At 39.6% G+C, this 22,387-nt stretch overlaps 1 protein-coding gene across 4 annotated transcripts; it reads left to right on the top strand.

The window, feature by feature from the left end:
• Nucleotides 1-3,261: 3,261 nt before the first annotated feature.
• On the top strand, nucleotides 3,262-21,388 carry LOC102076575 (zinc finger protein 239). Of its 4 annotated transcripts, none has more exons than XM_019356984.2 (4): nucleotides 3,455-3,607; nucleotides 10,983-11,082; nucleotides 17,106-17,213; nucleotides 19,161-21,388. In XM_019356984.2, exons 3-4 carry the CDS (start codon nucleotides 17,196-17,198, stop codon nucleotides 20,202-20,204), a joined length of 1,062 nt encoding a protein of 353 aa, XP_019212529.1. In that variant the 5' UTR covers nucleotides 3,455-3,607; nucleotides 10,983-11,082; nucleotides 17,106-17,195; the 3' UTR covers nucleotides 20,205-21,388. The 4 variants fall into 4 exon arrangements, with proteins under 4 accessions (XP_019212530.1, XP_019212529.1, XP_025758659.1 ...); XM_025902871.1 differs by lacking the exon at nucleotides 3,455-3,607 and adding an exon at nucleotides 3,677-4,443; XM_019356985.2 differs by lacking the exon at nucleotides 17,106-17,213 and having other exon boundaries at nucleotides 3,262-3,607.
• The last annotated feature ends 999 nt before the right edge of the window (nucleotides 21,389-22,387 follow it).

The following is a 22,387-nucleotide window of genomic DNA, read 5'->3' as shown; positions in this document are numbered from 1 at the left end:
CCTGCCACCTCAATCGGATCGGGCTCATTCTTTCTCCTGTACAGTCCCATGCGTTTTAGGTTTCTTCTAAGTGTCCACATGCTTATCACAATGCTGTCCAAACTGCTCAATCACAGCAAAATCTCCCCATGCCTCAATCCAAGCATAAAATAGAACTTAATTAATTCCAATAAATGAGCCATTTCCTGGCACTCTGATCTGCACTGTCACCCACTTCACTGTGTTTTACGGCAATATATCATGCTCGAACAATAAAAGATATGTTATAACATGAAAACTTTATTGTTCAAACAATATAATTATCACGTTCATACAATATAATATTTATATTGTATGAACGTGATAATTATATTGTACGGACCTGATAATTATGTATATTCTAATAACGTGATATTATGTTGTTCAAACATGAAAAGTATCTTGTTAGAACAATAAACTTTTCATGTTATAACATGATATACTTCTATTTTTCTTTTGCCTGGGTGGCAGCTCTATGCTTCCATAGAAAAGGTTGGTTGCTTTAAATATTTAGGTATTTGGTTTGATAAAAGGCTTACATGGAAAACACAAATTGAGAAAATAACTGAGAAATGTAAAAAGGTTCTGAATATTTTTAGGTGTTTAAAAGGTAATGACTGGGGTGCAGATAGGACAGCATTACGAGCTTTATATGTAGGTCTTATTAGGTCAGTTCTGGATTATGGGTGTCTGGTTTATGGTTCAGCAGCTAAAACTTTGCTAAATGACTTGGACAAAGTTCAATATCAAGCTTTGAGGTTGTGTTGTGGGGCTGTTAAGACTACTCCAGTGGCCGCTTTGCAAGTGGAAATGGGGAAACAACCATTATAACCAAGGAGACGTTAAATTGCTTTGACTGACTGCTCAAATTTAAAGGGACATAGTGAAAGTCATATTGTGCAGAGTGTACTTAAGCCTTGCCAAGAACAAGAAAAAGGGAGTGGACAAAGAAGAAGTTTCCATTGGACTATAGGGAAAGAAATCAACGAGATGGGAATTAGTAGCAAAGAAATTAGCCCAGCAGTAGCCTTGTCAGTGTTACCACCATGGCTATATGACCAAATCATTCCTGATTTCTATTTGCTACATAAGGGAGGAGGGGTGACTAAAAGCCAGGTACAGGACCATATAGTGAGGAATAGTGTTGGTCAAGTTACTTGAAAAAAGTAATCAGTAACTAATTACTGATTACTTCCCCCCAAAAGTAATTCCGTTACTTTACTAATTACTTACTTTCAAAAGTAATTAATTACTTAGTTAATTTTTAAAAACACGATTTACAACCTGAATAGGTAATAAAGCAATAGATCTTTCAGCCCAGTTCTACTTTCTCTGTCTAATCCATTATACAAAATGTAATCAAATGGAAAAGTCTTTTTTTTTAAACTTGTTTTATTAGTTTTATCTTTTAACTTTATGCATCAAGCAAAGATTAAATTATATGCAACATTCACTCACTGCAAGAAATTTGTTTAACATTTAAACCTATTTTCTGCATATTCCAGCACATAAAATAAAATATATTTTGGTGTTTACACTCAGTCTTTCAAATAAATGCAAGTGAACCACAGCAGAAGATAAATAAAATCAAAGACTCAGCGGTCCTGTTGCTCTATTTTCACCTGTATAGCAGGCGGATGTTTGCCCTGGTGCAGGTGTGCCGCAGCTGTCAGTGGAAGAATCCACGAGTTTGTCTGTGAATTTCCCATTCCCTGGTAGCTACTTCCTTAACTTCCTTGCTCTGAAGTTAAGGGGGTTTTTTCAGTGTAAAAAGAAGTTTCCTTCCCACGCAGTGAACAGCGGACACTGTTTTTGTCACTTTTTACGGAATCAAACTCACAGTAAGGTCAGTACTTCCACGCTCATACTCTCTCCACACTCGATATATTATCCATTGTTGATCTGCACAAAGCTGTTGCCACGGTTACGTCATTGTCATGACACACTCTCCCAAAATATGACGGTTTTAGTAATGCAGTAACGCAGCGTGCTTATGGGAAAGTAAGAGTAATCTAATTACCTTTTTTGCAATACTTTACTCCTTACTTGAAAAAACTAATCAAATTACAGTACTTCCTCTCTCTGGTGGGGAAGTAGGAAGATTCTTTAAAGATATTTACTGATGTGTCAAAACTGTTCGATAAAAGAATGGATGTTGCATTTGTTATCCCAGAAATAAGTTTTGTGGTGACTGGAACGAATTACAGATGATTTGGCGGTTTAGGGAACTTGTAGCATTTTACTGGCTTTGAACTGGGTGGAGGACAGTGTTGGGTAAGTTACTTTAAAAAAGTAATTAATTACTAATTACTTAGTCAATATTGTATTTAAAATACTTATCTAATTACTGTGTCAAAAAAGTAACTTAATTACTAAATAATTAGCTTATTTAGTAGCTTATTTATCACTGTAATATTCTTGTCTGCTTGTTTCAGAAAAGTGAAGAGACGGGAATATGTCCATTTCATAAAACAGCCACTCGCTTCAGCCGAGTCCGACATCTTCCGCTTTAGAATACGACTATGCAGCAAACTGGCGCGAAATGACGTGCAGCTGCACTACAGCGATGTTAAAGCGGCAGAGTTTACTTCTACGTTTAGAAGATAAATTATTGAAATTAAATAATGATATTCAGCGACTTTAATTATTTTACAATGTAACGCAAGTACATTGTAAATAACTGTAGTTAAAATACCTAAAAATGAACAGTAATTAGTTACTCTACTTTTACAGTGGAAAAGTAATTTAATTACAGTAATGCGTTACTTAGTAACGCATTACACCCAACACTGGTGGAGGACGCACCAATAGGGAGGTATTTGGTTTGCTCGGACTCTAGCAGCATGCTAGTGAGTATAGGTAATATGTCTTCAGACTTTCAGACACAATATATTTATTGTATGAAATTAAACAGAGGCATAGCAGTGGGTTTCTTATGGATTCCTGCGCATATTGGTGTTGATGGCAATGAACAGGCTGATAAGTTTGCAAAAGTTGCAACAAGAAGAAGTCATGTAGGTATGACTATAAAATACAGTAAAAGTGAAGTGAAAAGTATAATCAAGGTAAAGTTAAAGGAGAAGTGGCAGGCACAATGGGACAGAGAAGGGGAAGGCAGCTATTATTATGGCATACAGAAAATAGTTGGGCAGTGTAGAAGAAGCTGTAGAAGAGAAGAGGATATAATCTCGAGAGTGAGATTTGGTCACACGGGCTTGAATAGCACACTTAAAAAGATGGGTAAACATGACACAGGGAATTGTGACTTCTGTGGACAAGAGCATGTAGTGTTGGAGTGTGATAAGTACAAGCGAGGAGGGGAAATATTAAAGGCTGAATTGCAGGAAAATGGAGTTCATCTAAGGGTAAGAGACATATTTCAACTGCGGCTCTAATGCTCCGTCCTTCCATAAAAAGTCTTTAATCTTCAGGTTTTTTTAATGAGTCACGTGGTACGACCAACTCGCGAGGCCTCGATACATCATCAACACAAACTTCCACGCGCACTCCGAAGCCTCACCGCGCTGCGGAAGGATACACCGCACATCGAGAAACCGGAGCAGCCTCGCATCCTCGTGCTGAGCCGGAGGTAGGTGGCACGTACACGCCCCGCTTCCTCGTGTAACGGGCACGCACGCACGGCACAGTGGGCACAAACTGAGCTCAGACTGGAAACGTGTTTTTTTTTCTCTGTCGCGTTAAATAGTGCCACGTTCGTAAGGAAAAACGCTTACGAACAGGAAATTGTCATGCTAACATACTTGTGGGGACCAACAGTTACTAACGAGGACAAAGTGTCTGTCCTCACGAGTTTGAAGCTATTTTGAGGCTGAAAATGTGGTTTTAGTGTCAGGATTACAGTTAGCATTATGTCAATGAGATGTTCTCACTAAGATATGAAAACGAGTGGTCGCGCGTGGGTTGCTGTGACCTCTGACCCTTAAAGGAGCGGGAACATTAGCTGGTGTTTTCCTGCTGACCTTACAGGCTGTAACTCTGACCTCTGTGAACTCAAACTAGGATCACAGAGAGATGTGTCTGCAGTCTGAGTCTGTCGTCTGTGTCAGGTCTCCACACAGCGCACTTTTTGACAGTTTGACGGTTAGCTCTTAGCTCAGTGCAAAACAAGTAGCTTCTCCACACCAGTTTGCACCGGTCAGATAGACGCACACTGTGCCATAAACTGTGAGCTGCTAAGAGAGGTCATCCTCTGTTTACAAGCTGGCTGCAGTTAACTGCTTGCAGGCTGTGGTTTCCCTAACAAAGCTACAAGTTCACTGACTCATCGGCTGATTCGCTCCAGAATAAACGACTTATGGGTGTGAAAATGTTTGAGTGTTTAAAATCACAGTGAACAGCTACAAGTACAACGCTTGAAATCAACTCCAGAGTTTTTTTCCTGCTTCCTGTATCATGACATACCAGGTGAACAGGCCTCACCTCAACATTAAACTGCTGTCAGTTATCCGGTGACTTCTGAGCCTCTGAAAATGAGACGCCTCATGACACAGTTAAGTTCAGGGGTCAGCAACCTTTAAGACCCAAAGAGCCACTTGGACCCGGTTTCCACGCAAAAGAAAACACTGGGAGCCGCAAATACTTTTTGACATCTAAAATTAAGATTACACTGTATATATTGTTTTTTACCTTTATGCTTTGTGTGAACAACTAAGGTGTGTTGCTTAAATCCATGAAGTGCTACAGAGAAAAAATGACATTTTATTTATGTAATTAACACATTTTGAACTCTTAAAGAAATATAACAAAAGTATGTTCATGGAAACATCGTCGGGTCTGCCGTGGTATGTTTACAATGGGACTTCTGCTTCTGAACCTCTGCGCACAGCGTCCAGTGTTGCCAACTCCTCAGTAAGGAAAATCGCTATTGGCTGTCCTAAAAGTCGCTAGAAGTCGCTAAATGATGTCATCGACTAATTTGCATAATTGGTTATGCTAATATAATTGTAACCTGCCTTGTAGGAGAGAAAAATAACATCGTGGAAGAGACATAAAGTAAGTTAAAAACATCCTTAATTCATTTAGATTATATTTAGAACTATAAATTAAATTTCTTTTAGCAATTATTGTTTTTTAATGTCACAATTCCAACCCTGCTCCTTTATCCGAGCTTGGACCGGCAAAAGTGACCCGAAATAGGTACTCTGGTGGAGTTACTTCGTGTGTGTGTGTTTATAAGTAGTTTTAAACCTTGTGATCCACAAAACAACATAACAGTAAAAGAAGAACTGACTGCGTTACAGTCAGTGAGGGAGCTGCGGCTTCGCTCATGCGCGATTCATTTGCAGTTTGGACGCATAGGGGTGAACATCTCCTGCCCTGATAGCAGCTGGGGGAGGACTATCCTCCGCCTGTGAGCACTTTGGCATGAGCGAGGTGCCCACGCTGCTTGTTGAGAGTAACGGTGTGTTCACACCGAACGCGATAGAGGCGGCCAGAGCGTCAGGTTTACATGTAAAGTCAATGGAAAAGCGCGATGACACGCGATTGCGCGTCCGGCGAAAATTCGGAAGCAGATTTGCGTCGCGAAAACGCCAAAACTCGTGAAACACGCGTCAGTGTAGCGCATCTGGCGCGTTTGACTCGCGAAAAAAAATCACGCGCGTCAGTTTTTGTGTTGCATTTTGTGCATACGCGTGTTTCGCCTCTACCGCTCGAGTTGGAAAAATTTGAACTCCAGCGTCAAATCGCGCCGCGTCAACCAATCAGGAGCCTGGTGACGTGGCTGTAACCAGGTCAAAGGGGCAGATCAAACCAAAGCCCTTCATTCTTCAATGGAGGGAAGGCTAATCAACGCCGTAGCAAACAACCCGGAGCTGTACGACACCAGCTGCTTTCTGTACCGAGACAGGAATATAAAGGACCGAGCTTGGAGGAAGATATGTGAAGAGATCGGGCAACCTGGTAAGTTCATTCATTTCTCTTTTTACATTTTTCACTGACCCGGGGAAGCCGCACAAAAGCTAGCAAGCCACCGCTATTTTCCCACTGATGTACAAATACCGTTCTGCTTTTATGCATGTTGTCATATAGGAATATATTTTGTTTATTAATAAACAGCACACAGTGGTCCCGCTCATCCGTCACTGCCTCGCTTTTTCGCTGATTTTTTTTTTTTTTTTGCACAGTACAGCATTGCATTCTGCAGCCTGATTGACAAATCTCCGTGTCGTGTCTCCTGCGCTTGTCAAATTTATCATGTTTTGTTTTTATAACCATCCCGTCCAATAGATAAAACAGCACAAAAACACCCATAACTATGACCCTCATTCGGAAATAGACACCTGCACCGCGAGGGAAAAAGGCGCACGAAAGTGGCAGGCAGATGAAGACAAAACACGGCATAATACTTTTACGTTTTGCAATCTACAAAGGTTTGCACTTTGAGAATCACATTGTGAGAACTGTGACTAATGTTCATGTGTGTGGGGGAAAAAAAGTGTATAGAGTGCGTGGCGAGGGGCTAGTTATTCTGACAACCCCTGCTGCAATAAATGAGGGACCACTGTATATACTTTCGCTATGATTATTGTATTCAACCTGTTAACATTTAATATTGTCTTGACAGAACCAACTGATTCTGCAGCAGAGCATCCCCTGTTGCTTCTCCTTGCTCCCCAGTCCCTGAGCTCCTGCTGCTGCACCCACAGGTATGTAATTGTAGCATCAGATGTACAGCAGCACTGATAGCTTTTTACTCGGTGGGATTCCCTTGTGATCACCTTTACTAAATATCTACAACTAATCTGATTATATCCTGTTTTTTTTTTGTTTTTTTTTCAATGTTGAAATTAAAATCTAGTAGCAGCCTTCTCATTTCTTTGTGTTTTGTGCTGTTTTACAGGCCCAGAGAGGACAGGTCCGAGGCAGATGAGGGACTGGTCCCAGGACGGTCCTTCGGCGGTGGAGCTGGCCATCCTGGTGTCCCTGAAGAGGCCACGCCGGTCTCCAATGGAGCATTTCCTCCTCAGCCTTGTTCCTGCTCTGGAGAGCAGCTGGGTCCTTTTTATTCCTGTCTCTCTGTAAATACTTATATTTTATATATTTATGTTTAATGTTTTTCTGTTTGAGAATTTTAATATTATTTCAAATAAATTTTTATAATGACTAATGTCTCTGTTCTACTACACAGCAAATGTTGGCACACGACTTGACACATGTAGAATTTATTTCATATTATACTAATGACAGAATATACTAATACAGTGGGATGCAAAAGTTTGGGCAACCTTGTTAATAGCCATTATTTTCCTGTATCAATCGTTGGTTGTTACAATAAAAAATGTCAGTTAAATATATCATACAGGAGACACACACAGTGATATTTGAGAAGTGAAAAGAAGTTTACTGGATTTACAGAAAGTTTGCAATAATTGTTTAAACAAAATCAAGCAGGTGCATAAATTTGGGCACCACAAAAAAAGAAATGGAATAAATATTTAGTGTATATCAATGTGTGTGTCTCCTATGTGATATATGGGGTGCCTTTGTCTGGACGTGTTTCCCATCCAGAGCTCCACAGCAGAGAGGAAAGTTCCAGCGCTCCTGGAATCCCTCTGTGATGGACCGCCAGTCTCCAGGTGAAGGCACAGCCATGAAGTTGCCCACTAGACAGTCCCAGATGGCCGTCGCTACCTGGGGGGTGATCTGGCACACTGTGGACACACCGACTCTGAACCTGAACGCGATGGTCCTGAAGGAGTCCCCGGTGGCAAGGGACCTGGACAAAATTGTTCAAAATTAGTATTATGTGTACTGCAGTTACAAAATACATTATTCAAATTCCAAAACACTTTTGTGATGTCAGATTTAAATTACAAAACTTAAATCTTACATAAAACATTTTGTAATTATAAGGATAATTACATAACATATATTAGATATAATATAAAACAGTCAGTTGTGTTTTGTTTTAACTTTAACATATCATAATTTGATTGGTAGCAACTTTTACCCCTACAGTGAGCCAATCACTCATAATTCCTAGACATGTCAATCAGGTAGGAATGAAGTAAGACATTAATAGAAATAAAGAGCTGTATGTTGACATGTAGCCCTTTCCTTGCTTAAATCATTGTTAATATTTTTGAAAAATTAACCTGTGATAAGACATAGCTTATCAAGATAGAATATGCTAGATAGAACCATATAACTAAAGATGAACCAAACTGTTCACAATTTTATCTAGCTCTCAGTTTTAAGAAAGGCTGCTGACCCCTGTTATAGAGTCTGACAGCTGCAGGGATTATATACAAATATTCAACTATACCAGAATTAAACCAGGTCTAAATAAAAAAAAAAAAGGAGTGAGTATCACTACAAAGATTACCAACAGTGGTCCTCATACCAGAGTTTGATATCAGCAAACACAGAGCATACATTGATATGACACCACAGCCATGCTATCATTGCTAACACTGATAACAGCATAAATTGAATTAAATCGGGACTTGATGAGAACTGTCGAGTATCACTAGAAATATTATAAACAGTCGTCTCCATACCACAGTTTGCTATCAGTAAACACCGACGGCATTCACTGTTAGCATACCACAGCCATGTTAGCAGTGTATAAACGATAGTTTAGCATATATTAGCACAGGTATCAATAAAGGACTACCGTATTAAACACTTTTACTAACCTCAGGCAGATGGACAGGCGCTCTGCAGGTGGGATTGAGCGCCTGTAGTTGGTGTCTAGGCGGGCGATTCTGGGACCGACGCGGGACAGCAGGTCCTCAAACTGGGCGAGTGAAAGACGGTGATATCGCTGAAATCGGCCGTCATCCAGGCGCAGCTCCTCGAGCAAGTGGTGAAACTCACCAAACTGCTCACGCCTCTGGAGGACCTGATGGACCCAGGTACGGCGAGGACGTCCTTAACGCCGCTGCTCTGCTCTCCACAGTAAATAGAGAAGGGAGACTCTCTCTTCAAACGCTAGCTCGACAGCTGCCATCTAGCAAAGATACTGTCTGGCACAACTTCCTCCCACATCCCTCCCACATTTCCGGTTCACGCGCGTCAAAATATGCAATTTTGACGCGCGATGGATTTTTCTTGGACACGCCTTGAATGTGCACGCGTCAAATTAGGGGCGTTTGGGGCGTTTTCGCTCGCGCCTATCGCGTTCGGTGTGAACACACCGTAATAGTGATACGTGCTTTCACGTCAAAAAAATTGTCATAAATAAGTCTCCAATAACACCAGAAAAAGTCGCCAGATTTGTCGCTAGTCGCTTTTTAGAAAAAAAGTCGCTAAGGGGGTCTGAAAACTCGCTAAATATAGCGACAAAGTCGCTAAGTTGGCAACACTGACAGCGTCTGCAAATCGGGGCTTTCATCTTTACCCAGGACTGTAAGCTGTCATCTGTGAAGCGTGAGCGGTGTTTGTTTTTAACATAGTTAAAAAGAAACATAGTCAACAGCTGCTGACATAATGTGGATCCGAAGATCCATAATTGGCCTACCTGTGGTTGAAAGTCTCGATAAATGCACGGCGTTTCACCGGGTACACCGGCTTCTGCGAGTGTGACTTCTATTTTGAGTGATGAAAAAATAATAAAATATAATTTTATTTTTATATTTCAATATCACAATAATCTTCCAATTTAGAAGTACAAGTTTAAAAAAAAAGAAAGAACTAACATAAATAAAATACACTTCAGCTAGAGCTGGGCGATATAAGATTTTTTCATATCACGATATGTTTTTTTCATTTCAGTCGATAACGATATATATCACGATATAAGCCAAATAACTATATTTGTAAGATTTAAATGTGCCGTTGCTCACAAGTAAAATGTGAAATAATTAGCAGCTTGTTTTAATTTAAATATTTATTTCCCATAATAAGTTCAACAGGGTAGATGTACTTAAGGAACATGAGACTTCAGTTTCAGATAAATAAAGGCAAATATTGCAAACTACACAAAAGGTAGCCGCTAAAGCGTTTAAGTTTCAAAATAGAACAAACAAAACAGACCACTAAATTGTCAATTCCACTTAGAAACAAAATTTTAATTCTAAAAATAAATCTTAGGTCGTTTTACAGAAGAACAGACAAAATTGACTAACTTTTGTCAATATCAAATAAACTGAGAACTAAAAGGAAATTCTCAATCTCTCCTTGTTGCATAGCTTAGCTTTTCAAACAGTTTTAACAGTTACTTTAGTCTGACAAAAGCCGAATGACGAATTAGCGCTTTCAGTCAGAGATTGAGCATGCACCGCTTTATTGTATTTCCAGACTTGCTTTCGGCACAATTTACAGTGCGCGCTACTCTGTTTTTTGTCAGACTTGAAATAGCCGAAATACCTTCACACTGCGGAACTTCTGTGGCCCTTCCGTTCGACAAGCTCTCCGGAATTGGAACCATCATCTGTTTTCTCTTCGGTAACCTTCGCTCACGCTCTCGGTTGATTTTTCTCTAGTCGGCAAACTCATTTCCTCCATTACCAGGGCGGCACGGCTGCAAAAACAAATACACATGTGCGCCTTGGCAATTGTGCTGTACGTAACAAGTCACGTGACGTGCCGCTGCGGCTGTGATTGGTTCAGCTCTGCGCTACTTAATTTGGATTGGCTGTTCTTTTTTTTTTTTAAGAGGACAAGAGAGATGAGGCCTATTGCAATAGTTTAATTTTTCTATCGAGAAAAAGTTATTTCGCAGTACATATCGTTATCGTTTTATCGCCCAGCTCTAACTTCAGCTAAATACTTCTAATTTATTTTTCCCAAACCACGCGGAGCCGCAGTGTACGGACTAAAGAGCCGCAGGTTGCCGACCCCTGGTTTAGTTAAACGCCCTAAATAACAGTTGAAACTTTGCACTTAAGTCACATGTTAACGTTTTATCTAAACTCCACTGTGGTGATGTACAAAAATGGTGTGACTGTCTAAGAACTGTAGGAATAAATAATCCAGCATCTAAATCTTTTATTTCACAGCTCACAGGTGGAGGTGACGTATCTGAGGAGGAGGAGGAAGGCTGGCAGAGGTCTGGACCACTGAGGGAACAGAGGCAGCAGGAAGGCTTCACTCAGAAAGGTGCAGTTCTGCAGCACTGTATACATTCAAGATTCGAGAAGTTTATTGTCTGCAAAACACAAATTGTTACTCAGAGCAATGAAATTCCTACTTTAGAGGTTCCCTTCACACAACTAAAAGAAAGTAATAATAAGTAAAACGGTGCTTCTTAGATCTTGTAGCTTATGTATGAGTGTAAACATAATTTAAAGTGCAAGTAGTTGCAACACTGTCACAGTGATAATATATACAGAATATGCAATATTAAGGTGTATATGTAGAGATATGTGCAAAAGTGCAAATTTACAGTTATGGATAAACAGTTGGTCGTAGTCAGTGATTCAGTAGCCTGATGGCCCGTGGATAGAAACTCTTTTTTTTAGTGTGGTTGTCCTCGCTTTCACACTCCTGTAGAGTCCGTCAGATTGTAGGAGTGTGAATCACGTGTGCTGTGGGTGGATGCTGTCCTTGGTGGGTCAATAATCATCTCCTTAGTTTTCTCAGCAGTTAAGGAGAGATTATTTTCCATGCACCAGGACACCAGCTCAGCCACCTCTTCCCTGCAGGGCTTCTCCTCACCAGAAGTGATCAGGCCGACGATGGTTGTGTTGTTAGCAAACTTAATGATGGAGGTGTTGCTCTTGGAGGGGACACAGTCATAGGGGAAAACGGTGTACAGGGGTGGACTGAGCTGGGGTCTAATGTGTCTAGGATAGCTTCTTTAACACACGTTATAACTATATAATATCATGTTATTACAATATACATAATTATCACGTTGACACAATGATTATCATCTCAAAACACTTGACGGCTGCTTTTCTGAGGTTATTCCTCCTCAGAACCTTGCATACCTCCATCGAAGTCACAGTGAGTGAAGAGCTCTGTGCTGCCTCTGCTGGTAGAATCCAGAGGTGGGTCGAGTATCCAAAAAATGTACTAAAGTAAGAGTAGCATTACTTTAAAATATTATTACTCAAGTAAAAGTGAAAAGTTGTCGTCAAAAAAGTTACTCAAGTAAGAGTAAAAAAGTACTTGGTGAAAAGACTACTCAAGTAGTGAGTAACTGTTTGAAATGTCCGATTTATTTTTTTAAATAAATGCTATCAGACAAACAAAACAAAATAAATATACAAATTTTAGTATTTTCAAAAGGAATATATGTAAAAATATCAACAAAATAAGGCACAACAATTCTAATTTCCAGATTTCAGTTTTTCACAACATAAATCCTTTTTAATCAATATCTACAGTAAATAATATAAATATATAAACAGTGCAAACAATTTCCAGTGACAAGATATGCTGTAAACTTTATATTAATTTTTGCTCCAAATGGAGACCTGTGGAAAGATGTAAGGTTTTCAAAAGATTTAGGTCTGGTCATTATAGTGCTGTATACACTGCCAAGCTGCAGATGTTTGGCAAGAAGATTTGATCACACTGGAGATGTTTTTTACTGTTTACTTGTTGAAAAACAAAATCTTGTCATTCATATCCCGCACAAACAGTTTGCAGTGAATTCCAGATTAAGTTTAAAATAAGAACGCATGCAAGGCTAAGCAGTGCTAGCCAATAGATCCTCCTGTTTGGCTGTTACTCTGGGAAAAGACGAGAAAGACAGTGATGGAAGCCGTGACTTGAGCTGCAATGTAGCCTCTTAATCTCAATTGTACGTTTGTACAATATAATTATCACGTTCGTACAATATAATATTTATATTGTACGAACGTGATAATTATGTATATTGTAATAACATGGTATTATATAGTTATAACGTGATATAGCTCTATTTTTCTTTTGCCTGGGTGGCAGCTCTATGCTTCTGTATCCGAGGCTTTTCAATGTGGCCTCACAAAATTATCATGACTACAACAGCCATGAAAAGAGTTGGATGGACATTGCTGCTCAATCACAGCTGCCTGGTTAATGTTTTTCATTAGTAATTTAGCAAAGTTGATGGTGTGTGTGTGTTTCTGTGTGAGTGAAAGACAGAGAGAGGGAGATCAAGAGACAGATTTTAACCCGCTTCCTTCGCAAGCAATCGAGCAGTTATTACCGCCAACAAAGCGCAGGCCCCGGTACATAGCTGCCATAACCCCAGCAGTACACTGACTTCATTTACTGAGGTTATATTTATCAGGTTTTTATTTCCTGATGTTCGTATGTGTCCTACGTGTTTCAGTCACCAGACATGAACAGAGATGAACGCATTAGTTCGTCGCAGATCAAAGTGGAATGAAAGTGATTGGTTGAACATGTGTTCGTGATCTGTGTTGTCTGCATTTTCATCAGTGTAAGAGACTCAGCAGCAGATTAAAATAACATTTATACATTTAATAAATCACCAAATGAATACACGCAAGACAAGATCGAACCTGTTCCGACAATTGGAGTTTGTATTCCCTCAGCTGCAGACTCGCTGCTGTTTAAATGTTTGAGAGGAAGATTAGATATAAAGCAAACGTCAAACATAGACTCAGTCTGCGTTCACATTTGATATGAGGCCAGGACGTATAGTGGCTGTGTCCTGTTTTAAGATCATACATGTAAAATTGTTGTCTGACCTCCGTCGATCCAGCCGCTCAGAGTCCGTGGTTACCATGGTTACTGTATAAGCAGCTGTAATTTAAACAGCTGGCACAGCGGAAACTTACCGGCGACATGAGGGTTTATGTTTGTCATTGCAAAAGAACTGTCTGAATGGTTAACTGAAGTTAACTTGGATAAATTATAGTTAAGGAGTATCACAGATTACTAGGAATGGGTATCGTTTAGGTTTTATCCGATACCAGTACCAAACCGGTGCTTAAACAGTGCTCGAACCGGTGCTCAAACCGGTGCTTAAAGAATGGAGAACACAAAATTGGTCCAAAAACCTCTCATGTTCAGCTGTTTTTTTGTAAAAAGATAACAATGTTAGCCTTTTCTGCAGCTATAGGGCATATATGGTATCACTCTTGGCTGGAAGCAGTGCTTAAACAATTGAAAAAACACAAACTTTGTCCAAAAACCTCTCATGTTTAACTGTTTTTCACTTTTTCTTTGGTCATTTTAGCCTTTTTGGGCAGGGTGAAGGGAGCATCTGCCATCAAACAAGAAGACAGCCGCATGTAACTACGGTGGTGTTTGCTAGTTCACCTTGCGTGCATTAATGCAATAATGTGTTTAGCGTACTCAACGTAAATTACACATGAACAACATTAAGCTACTCACGCAGAGGAGAATGGCTGCTGCTGCCATCATCATCCGTCATCATTTCTGCTACACTGGCAGGGCTAGGGGCCAGGACTGTACTCTTCGGGTTCTTGGGGGATGTTGTTTGCTGTTGCAAACTCTGCTCCTCTCGGTGGAAACGCGCCTTCTCTTTTCTCTTTGTATAAAAACATTTTAAAAGTCAGTTTAATCTCAAAATTTACTGTTAAATCCAAAACACACCAGATAAAGAAAAGCGAATGGTTCAGTCTAACACATGTGCCAGTGAACCATTAAACGTCTGTAAGACTATGCAGTTATGAAACGTAACTTTAACCTCAGCCAAACTGATGTGCTCAGTTGTAAATAAAACAGCAAAGTAAACGTGACCCGACAGACAGAACCTGAGTGAATTAAGTCCAGTGTTGAACCACTCAGAGCTAAAACTCAGGTGAGGTTTCAAAGCTGTGTGCCGGTGAAGCGCTTTGTAGGGCAACAAGCTCCAGCAGCTCTGCGCTCGGGAAAAAAACTACATTTACTTATCTTGTGCAGAAAAATGTGCCGACATTGCGCCGACTGCCCAGTTAAACTGTGACTATACCAGGTAACGTGGGCCTGTTTCTTGAATTAGCAGCAGGTGTTAAACAGCTGACAGGTGAGGAGGAGGATGAATGCAGGTAAACTGAGGGCCTGTTGAGCTGATCGCTGGTGTCGTGAGAAAAATGTCAGCTCGTTCTTTATGTTACTGAAGCACAGACACAGAAGACCAGGCGGAAAGAGACGATCTTTCGGTGAAACTGAGAATCTGCGAATGCAACATGTGGAATATGTAAACAAACATATTCCACATGTTGCTTTGAGCTTGTTACACTCTGTCAGCTGACTGTTAGCAGAAATAGTGACATCTCTGAAAACATCTGAGCACTTTTGTAAACGCAGGGGGTGGGTTCTGATGATCGATTCATCGATTAAAATCGATTCTAGCTTGGATAACGTGATATCGATTCATTAAAATCCTGAATGGATTTTTTAATATAAATTTATTTTGCCCGAAAAGCCAGAATCTCAGGTTAAACCTCACAAATTTTCAACAACCACCAAACAGCTAAAACAGTAAATGAGAGCAGGTACATGGATTCTGCACAAAGACGTAAACACAAAGCGCGGAACCACCGACGGATCAGAATCAGTGAGATGTCGCCTTTCTCACGGTCGGGGCTGAAAGCCGACAGCTCGCTGATTCTGATCTGTCGGCGAGTCCGTGCTTTGTGTTTATGTCCTTTTTGCACTGATTCTAAAGCTGTTAGTTTTATCTCTCTCCAAACAATATTGACTGAACCAGCAGCAAAAGAAGATCCAAACTACGCTTCACATAAACATCGTCATGAATTCCCTCTTACTTTTGCTCTTTTGCTTCCACCACGATAAAATCACACTTCATGCACAGCTCTCTCTGTGTCTCTCTCTCTCTCTCTCTCTCTCTCTCTGTACTTCAAGAACAGTTTCCCATCTAAAAATCTTTTTTCTGCATTATTCATTTGCTTGTTACGCACAAGTCTACCGTTGTTTACAGCGCTGTCGGACACTGTTTTTTCCTTTTACTTCTGAAAAGAAAGCCTCATTTCTGCCGTTCAATAGGCTTCTGAACAAATTTAAAATTTAAAAATATGCAAAATTGCAAAACACTTAGCCGTGTCTCTAATAAAACCTCTGTAACTTTGCTCTGCTTCACGTCAGCAGCATCAGGTAATGTTTAAATGTTGATTAATAGTTTTCTTTCGTTTTTGATCTACTGCAGAATATTTTTATAAAATCCCAGGAAAGTCGCCTTTGCGTTTTTCTCTGTTTTATCCTCAGCTACTTAACAAGTAGCATGACAGCATCTGCTGTGATGCTTACACCTTTGATAAAGTCTTGCAAGTGTCAGTTTTCTTTTTATAGATGCAAAAATATGGAAATGTACTGATGCATGATCTGAATTATAATATTTCTGACTGTCTGAGGCAAAATTTCCCCGAATCGAATCGTGGATCGAATCGATTCTAGAAATCAGTGATGATACCCAGCCCTAGTTCTATGTTGACAACCTGACCAGACGTGACGATTACGCCACTACATTCACGGCTAAAACACTATTAAAAGTGTAGTTGGTGACAGAAAAACGGGGCATTTTAAAACTTTACACCACCACCATTGCTGCCTGTGATTTGAAATGCATTCTGGGATACCTGGCTGCCCCAAGTCCACACAAGCAATCGATTATCTAGGATCGACCTGTCTTGACTTACTTTGCACAGCAACTAATCAAATGTTAGAGAAGCTGCAGTGGCAGCGTTAACCCCGCCCACTTAGTTTGATGGGTGAGGCTGACAGATAAAATTATTTCAAGGCGAGACATGAAGGGGACAAAAGTGCCAAAATGAATTAAATAAATAAATCATTAAATAATTAATTAAAACTATCAATAATTATTTAAATGTGTTATTAATTAATTAAATATGTCAATAATTAATTAAATGTGTCATTAATTAATTAAATGTGTAAATAATAATTAATTAAATGTGTCAGTAATTAATTAATTACATGTGCCGTAAATAGTTATTTAATTAATTATTGCCACATTTAATTAATTATTTAATGGTGTATTTAATTAATTCATTATGTCAGTCCTGGCGTTCCATACTCGTTTGGGAACCACTGCCTTAAATAAAAGTTGAAACTTTGCATTTGAGTCACATGTTAATGTTTCATCTAAACTGGACTGTGGCGATGTACAAAAAACAAAAATGGTGTCACTGTCCAACAACTGTAGGAATAAATAAGCCCGTGTCTCATCTTTTATTTCACAGCTCTAAGGTGGAGGTGACGTGTCTGAGGAGGAGGAGAAGGAGAGGAAGGTTGGCGGAGGTCAAGACCACTGAGGGATCAGAAACAGCAGGATGGCTTCACCCAAAAAGGTGCTTAGAAGTAATCACTGTGAATAAAAAAGGAGCATTTTCTAAGTTAAACACGGCAGCATAGGAAAAGAAACCACATGATGAAGTGCTGCTGCTTACTGAACAAGAGAAGGCGAGACAAAATAAATAAATACCAGAGCAGCTTTTCTCACTGGAGCATGGAGCGTGCTCTGGACCTGAAACTTGTTTGTGGGGCTGGACAATGGAGAGTTTGTATTATATACTGATTAAGAATGAACATTTCAATCAGGAGTATCACTCGACTTTTAGCTGGGAAACACTGTAACGTCTCTGTTGTTTTTGCTCATCCACAGTGTGCTGTCCTTGTCTCTCTGTGCTCCTTTTTACCTCTTCTCTTTCCCCCAAATCCCCAACTCTGAGCCCGTTTATGTTGGATGTTCCTTCCTGTTAATAGGGGGGTCTTTCTTCCTACGGTCACCACGAGTGGCGCGTAGGGTTGGAAAACTGCTGCTCACTCAGGCTGAAACAGGCAAAAGAAATGCTGCATCCAAAAACATGTGGGAACCAAAGCAGTGAGATGCATACATACAGTCGAGGCCAAAAGCTTTGAGAATGACACAAATATTAGTTTTCACAAAGTCTGCTGCTAAACTGCTTTTCGATCTTTGTCGCAGTTGTTTCTGTGATGTACTGAAACAAGCACTTCATACGTTTCAAAGGCTTTATCGACAATTACATGACATTTATGCAAAGAGTCAGTATTTGCAGTGTTGGCCCTTCTTTTTCAGGACCTCTGCAATTCAACTGGGCATGCTCTCAATCAACTTCTGGGCCAAATCCTGACTGATAGCAACCCATTTTTTCATAATCACTTCTTGGAGTTTGTCAGAATTAGTGGGTTTTTGTTTGTCCCCCCGCCTCTTGAGGATTGAAGTGGCTTCTTTGCTGCCCTTCTTGACACCAGGCCATCTTCCAAAAGTTTTCGCCTCACTGTGTGTGCAGATGCGCTGACACCTGCCTGCTGCCATTCCTGAGCAAGCTCTGCACTGGTGGCACTATGATCCTGCAGCTGAATCCTCTTTAGGACACGATCCTGGTGCTTGCTGGACTTTCTTGGACGCCCTGAAGCCTTCTTAACAAGGATTGAACCTTTTTCCTTGAAGTTCATGATGATCCTATAAATTGTTGATTTAGGTGCAATCTTAGTAGCCACAACATCCTTGCCTGTGAAGCCATTTTTATGCAATGCAATGATGGCTGCACGCGTTTCTTTGCAGGTCACCATGGTTAACAATGGAATAACAATGATTTCAAGCATCACCCGTTCACACGTATGACTCCATCACGTTAGACGCCTCATATCACTCCTCACTGATATGCATAAGTACGTAATACAGGGATGTTCCAAGAAACAATATTTATTTTCATTTCTTTAGTTGAATCTATGAAAAATGCCAGAGAAACAGTTTGACAGCATAAAATCGTATTTTGCACAACAATGTGATTTCCAAAGAGCAGTCAGCTGAAGGGTGTCATTTTGGAAAAGGGTGTTTCTGGGAATAATAAAACATAGATGACTTTTTCTGACAGCATTTCATTTGGACATACTTACAAATTTTAAACTGTATATGATCAAACACAGCCGAGCGTTTTAAATGTCTTAAATATTAAGTAGAAACCTTTTACTTTTACTCACCTCTCTAAGCCATAAGTATAAGTCATAGTTCCATATTTAGTTCCCATTACCTGAATTTTGTTCATCAGACTGTAGCTTGTGAATAAATTGTAATTGTGTCATTTTCTTTTTATATAAATGTTTTGATGTGCACTGACACAGATTCATATCTGAGTTAGCTCGAGGTGAACGTACTGTTGAATGAAGTCTCATGAGATTAAAGTCAGTTTGATAAACCTGACGTCTGGAAGTGTCACCATGTTGCCAGTCCACCTGAGTTATAATCTGTTTGTCTTTTTCTGTTGAATTAGGACAAGATGGGCAAAGAAATGTTGAAAAAACACAGATGTCAGCAATGTGAGAAGGCTTTCCACAACCTGAAGCAACTAAGGAGACATCAAAGAAGTCACACTGAAGAAAGATTGTACAGCTGTGATCAGTGTGAGAAAACATACAAAACAGTACAGACACTAAATGTTCATAAGAAAATGCACAGTGGAGAGAAACCACATATGTGTCAGGAGTGCGGCAGTGAATTTATCTCATTGGGAAACTTATCGACTCACATTCAACGGTATCACACTGGAGAGAGACCGCACCATTGTCAGCAATGTGACAAAGGGTTTGTCAACCGAAGCGAATTGAAGAACCATCAGGTGGTTCACACAGGAGAAAAGCCCTACAGCTGCGGTGAGTGTGGGAAAAGTTTTTCATGGGTTTCCAATCTTGTCCGTCACCAGCACATCCACACTGGGGTGAAACGGTTCAGCTGTGAGGAGTGTGGAAGGAGTTTCACTCGATTAGATTCTTTAAAGGTGCACAAGAACATCCACACAAAAGAAATGATTTTCTCCTGTGAGCAGTGCGGTAAAGATTTCTCTTCATCATCTAACCTTAAGGATCATGTTGTTGTGCACACCGGGGAGAAATCACACAGATGTGACCAGTGTGGGAAAACATTCACCACGCTGAAATCCCTGAGACTCCACACACGTATTCACACTGGAGAAAAACCATACAAGTGCAGACACTGTGACAAGACTTTTATTTCACAGACTAACCGCACAGTACATGAACGCATCCACACTGGAATAAGACCGTACAGCTGCATTGAGTGTGGGAAAAGTTTTTCATCGCTTCCCAATCTTGTCTGTCATCAGCGCGTCCATACTGGAGTAAAACCGTTCAGCTGTGAGGAGTGTGGAAAGCATTTCACTCAATTAGGTACTTTAAAGATTCACAGGAACCTCCACACAAAAGAAATGCTTTTCTCCTGCGAGCAGTGCGGGAAGGTCTTCACTTCTCGTGGCACATTTGATTATCATAAAAGGATCCACTGTGGAGTGAAACCCTAAAAGTGCAAACATTGTGAGAAGTCATTCTCCACATTATTGTCCTGTTCAGCACACGAGCATGTCCACAGTGCAGAGACAGCCTAGGTGTTTTATTTCATTAAAAAAAAAATTCCTAGCATTAGCATGGATTTAAAAAAAACCAAAAACATTTTTATTAATTTATATATGTGCTTATTTAAAACAGCCATTTTAATTCTTGGTTTCTATTTTAGTGTGTTGTTTTATGTATTTATTTATTTTGATACGAGATTTTAACCATTGGATGCAATTTTTTTCACTTTAATAATTTTAAGATGTTTTCCAAAACAAAAAAGTACAAAAGCCAAAACAACATTTTTAACGATGTCAGATTCAAATAAGAGGAAAAGGAAGTGAATTCTTCCTCATTCCTATCTCTGTTTTATATAAAGAAACACGTTCTTCCAATTCATGTGATATAGTTCTATAAATATCGTTATACATTGATCTATAATTACTTAACTACAGCTTTCCAAAGGTGCTGTCTTTTATATGTCATACACAGGATTGTTAAAAATGGCAGGTTTGTGTGAACTGAAAAATTTCTTTTAAACTAAGCAGTTTTTGTCTTTCTAAGAATATTTTATATGTTTATTACTGAGTTTTGTTGTGGCAAAAACAAAAACATCATTTTCTTGAGGTTTTCATTATATGACACTTGATATGAACTTTTCTTTGAAACATGGATACAAGTTGTTTCAGGCACATTGTTCAGGCCTACATCATTACTGTGTTGCTGTTGCATTAATAGAACTTCGTTTTGAGGCAGCTGAAGTTGCAGATGTTGCAGACTTTGTAAAGTTACTTTGATTTTAACAAAGTGTTACACAAACTGAGTTGTTTGTTTAAACTGTTTTTGGAGGTCCAAACATGACCGACCAAAGTGTTTGTTGTTGATCCAGTAACTGAAAATGATTTGTTATTACGACTCAGAGAGGACCTAACTTCTGCTGTGAGTGACGTCGAAATACTGACTTAAAGCTTGGATGTTTGTCAGGGTTTTGTTAACTTATAGCAATGTTGATAATAACAATAATAATAATAATAATAATTTTGGACCTTGTGTTTAAGGTTTTGCCTTATTGGCTGCTGTTCAGTCATTTCTAACATGAACTGTTTATCTGTTTTCAATGAATTGCCAAAATATAAATAAACAAATACAATTTTTAGGAATGCTTGGACTCTTCTTTCTTCTGAACAAGCATTTCTATAACTCTCAAATGGTATAAGGACATCGTTTCTTGCCTTCAGCTCATAGAATCATCTAGAATTCAGATCTATGACATTGAGATAACTCATCATTAAAAGCATGAGGACTTCTGATGTGATCTTGGAACACCGCGACATCCTTTCATCTCGTGGGTTCACACAATGTCCAGATGTGTGACCAAAGCTTTGTTGTTTTGGTTACAGTGTCTCTGTTAAATTAGAGACCCCCACCCCCCCAACCTGTTTTTTGGCACCGTTTTCTCTGCATCACCAGGTGAGAATGCAAACATCAGCCTCTGCAGGGCTCAATCAGGTCTGTTTTAGTTAAATTCTTTTGGGAATGGAGTGAGTAATGGTCCAGTTGTTTTACAGTTTACTGTCCTAAATCAAATGGAGATAATCTGCAGGCAAACCACAGAATGGAGGTTCCTGGAACATCTTCACCGACTTCCAAACACTTAAAGATGTCTGTAGACCCGTGGCACTGTACAGGATATAAAGCAAGAGTAGAGGGAGAGTGGTTTGACATGATACCAGAATCTAACCCACATGTGTTGCTGTGTGGTAACCAGTTTGTTCCCAGACGACTGTGCTTGGAAAAACAGAAAATATACTTTGGTGCACCAAATAAAATAAAATAAACAAAAGACCTACTTTTGGAGTTTAACTCAAAGAAGAAAGAACAGAGCATGCTGATATGAATGCAAATCAGATAGTTTTTAATTAGTTCTGTGTGAATACAATTGAACTGAATTGTGAATAAAGCCCAGAGACATTGGTGGTGCTCTTTGATGACATCATCAGCCTCATCATCCAATCCTTGCTCAGCCTCTGAAGTTTGTGTAGACAGGTCAGTTCCTTCAATCAGAGAAGATCAGAAAGGAAAAGATGATTTATTTTATGAAATGTTTAAAAGACAAGTTTGATTAGTCAGACGTCTGTCATCAGGTGACTGA

Source organism: Oreochromis niloticus, linkage group LG3, assembly GCF_001858045.2.
Source record: "Oreochromis niloticus isolate F11D_XX linkage group LG3, O_niloticus_UMD_NMBU, whole genome shotgun sequence".
In the NCBI taxonomy this organism is placed as follows: Eukaryota; Metazoa; Chordata; class Actinopteri; order Cichliformes; family Cichlidae; genus Oreochromis; species Oreochromis niloticus.
The sequence above is the reverse complement of the archived record's forward strand: the minus strand, read 5'-3'. Positions and strand labels throughout refer to the sequence as shown.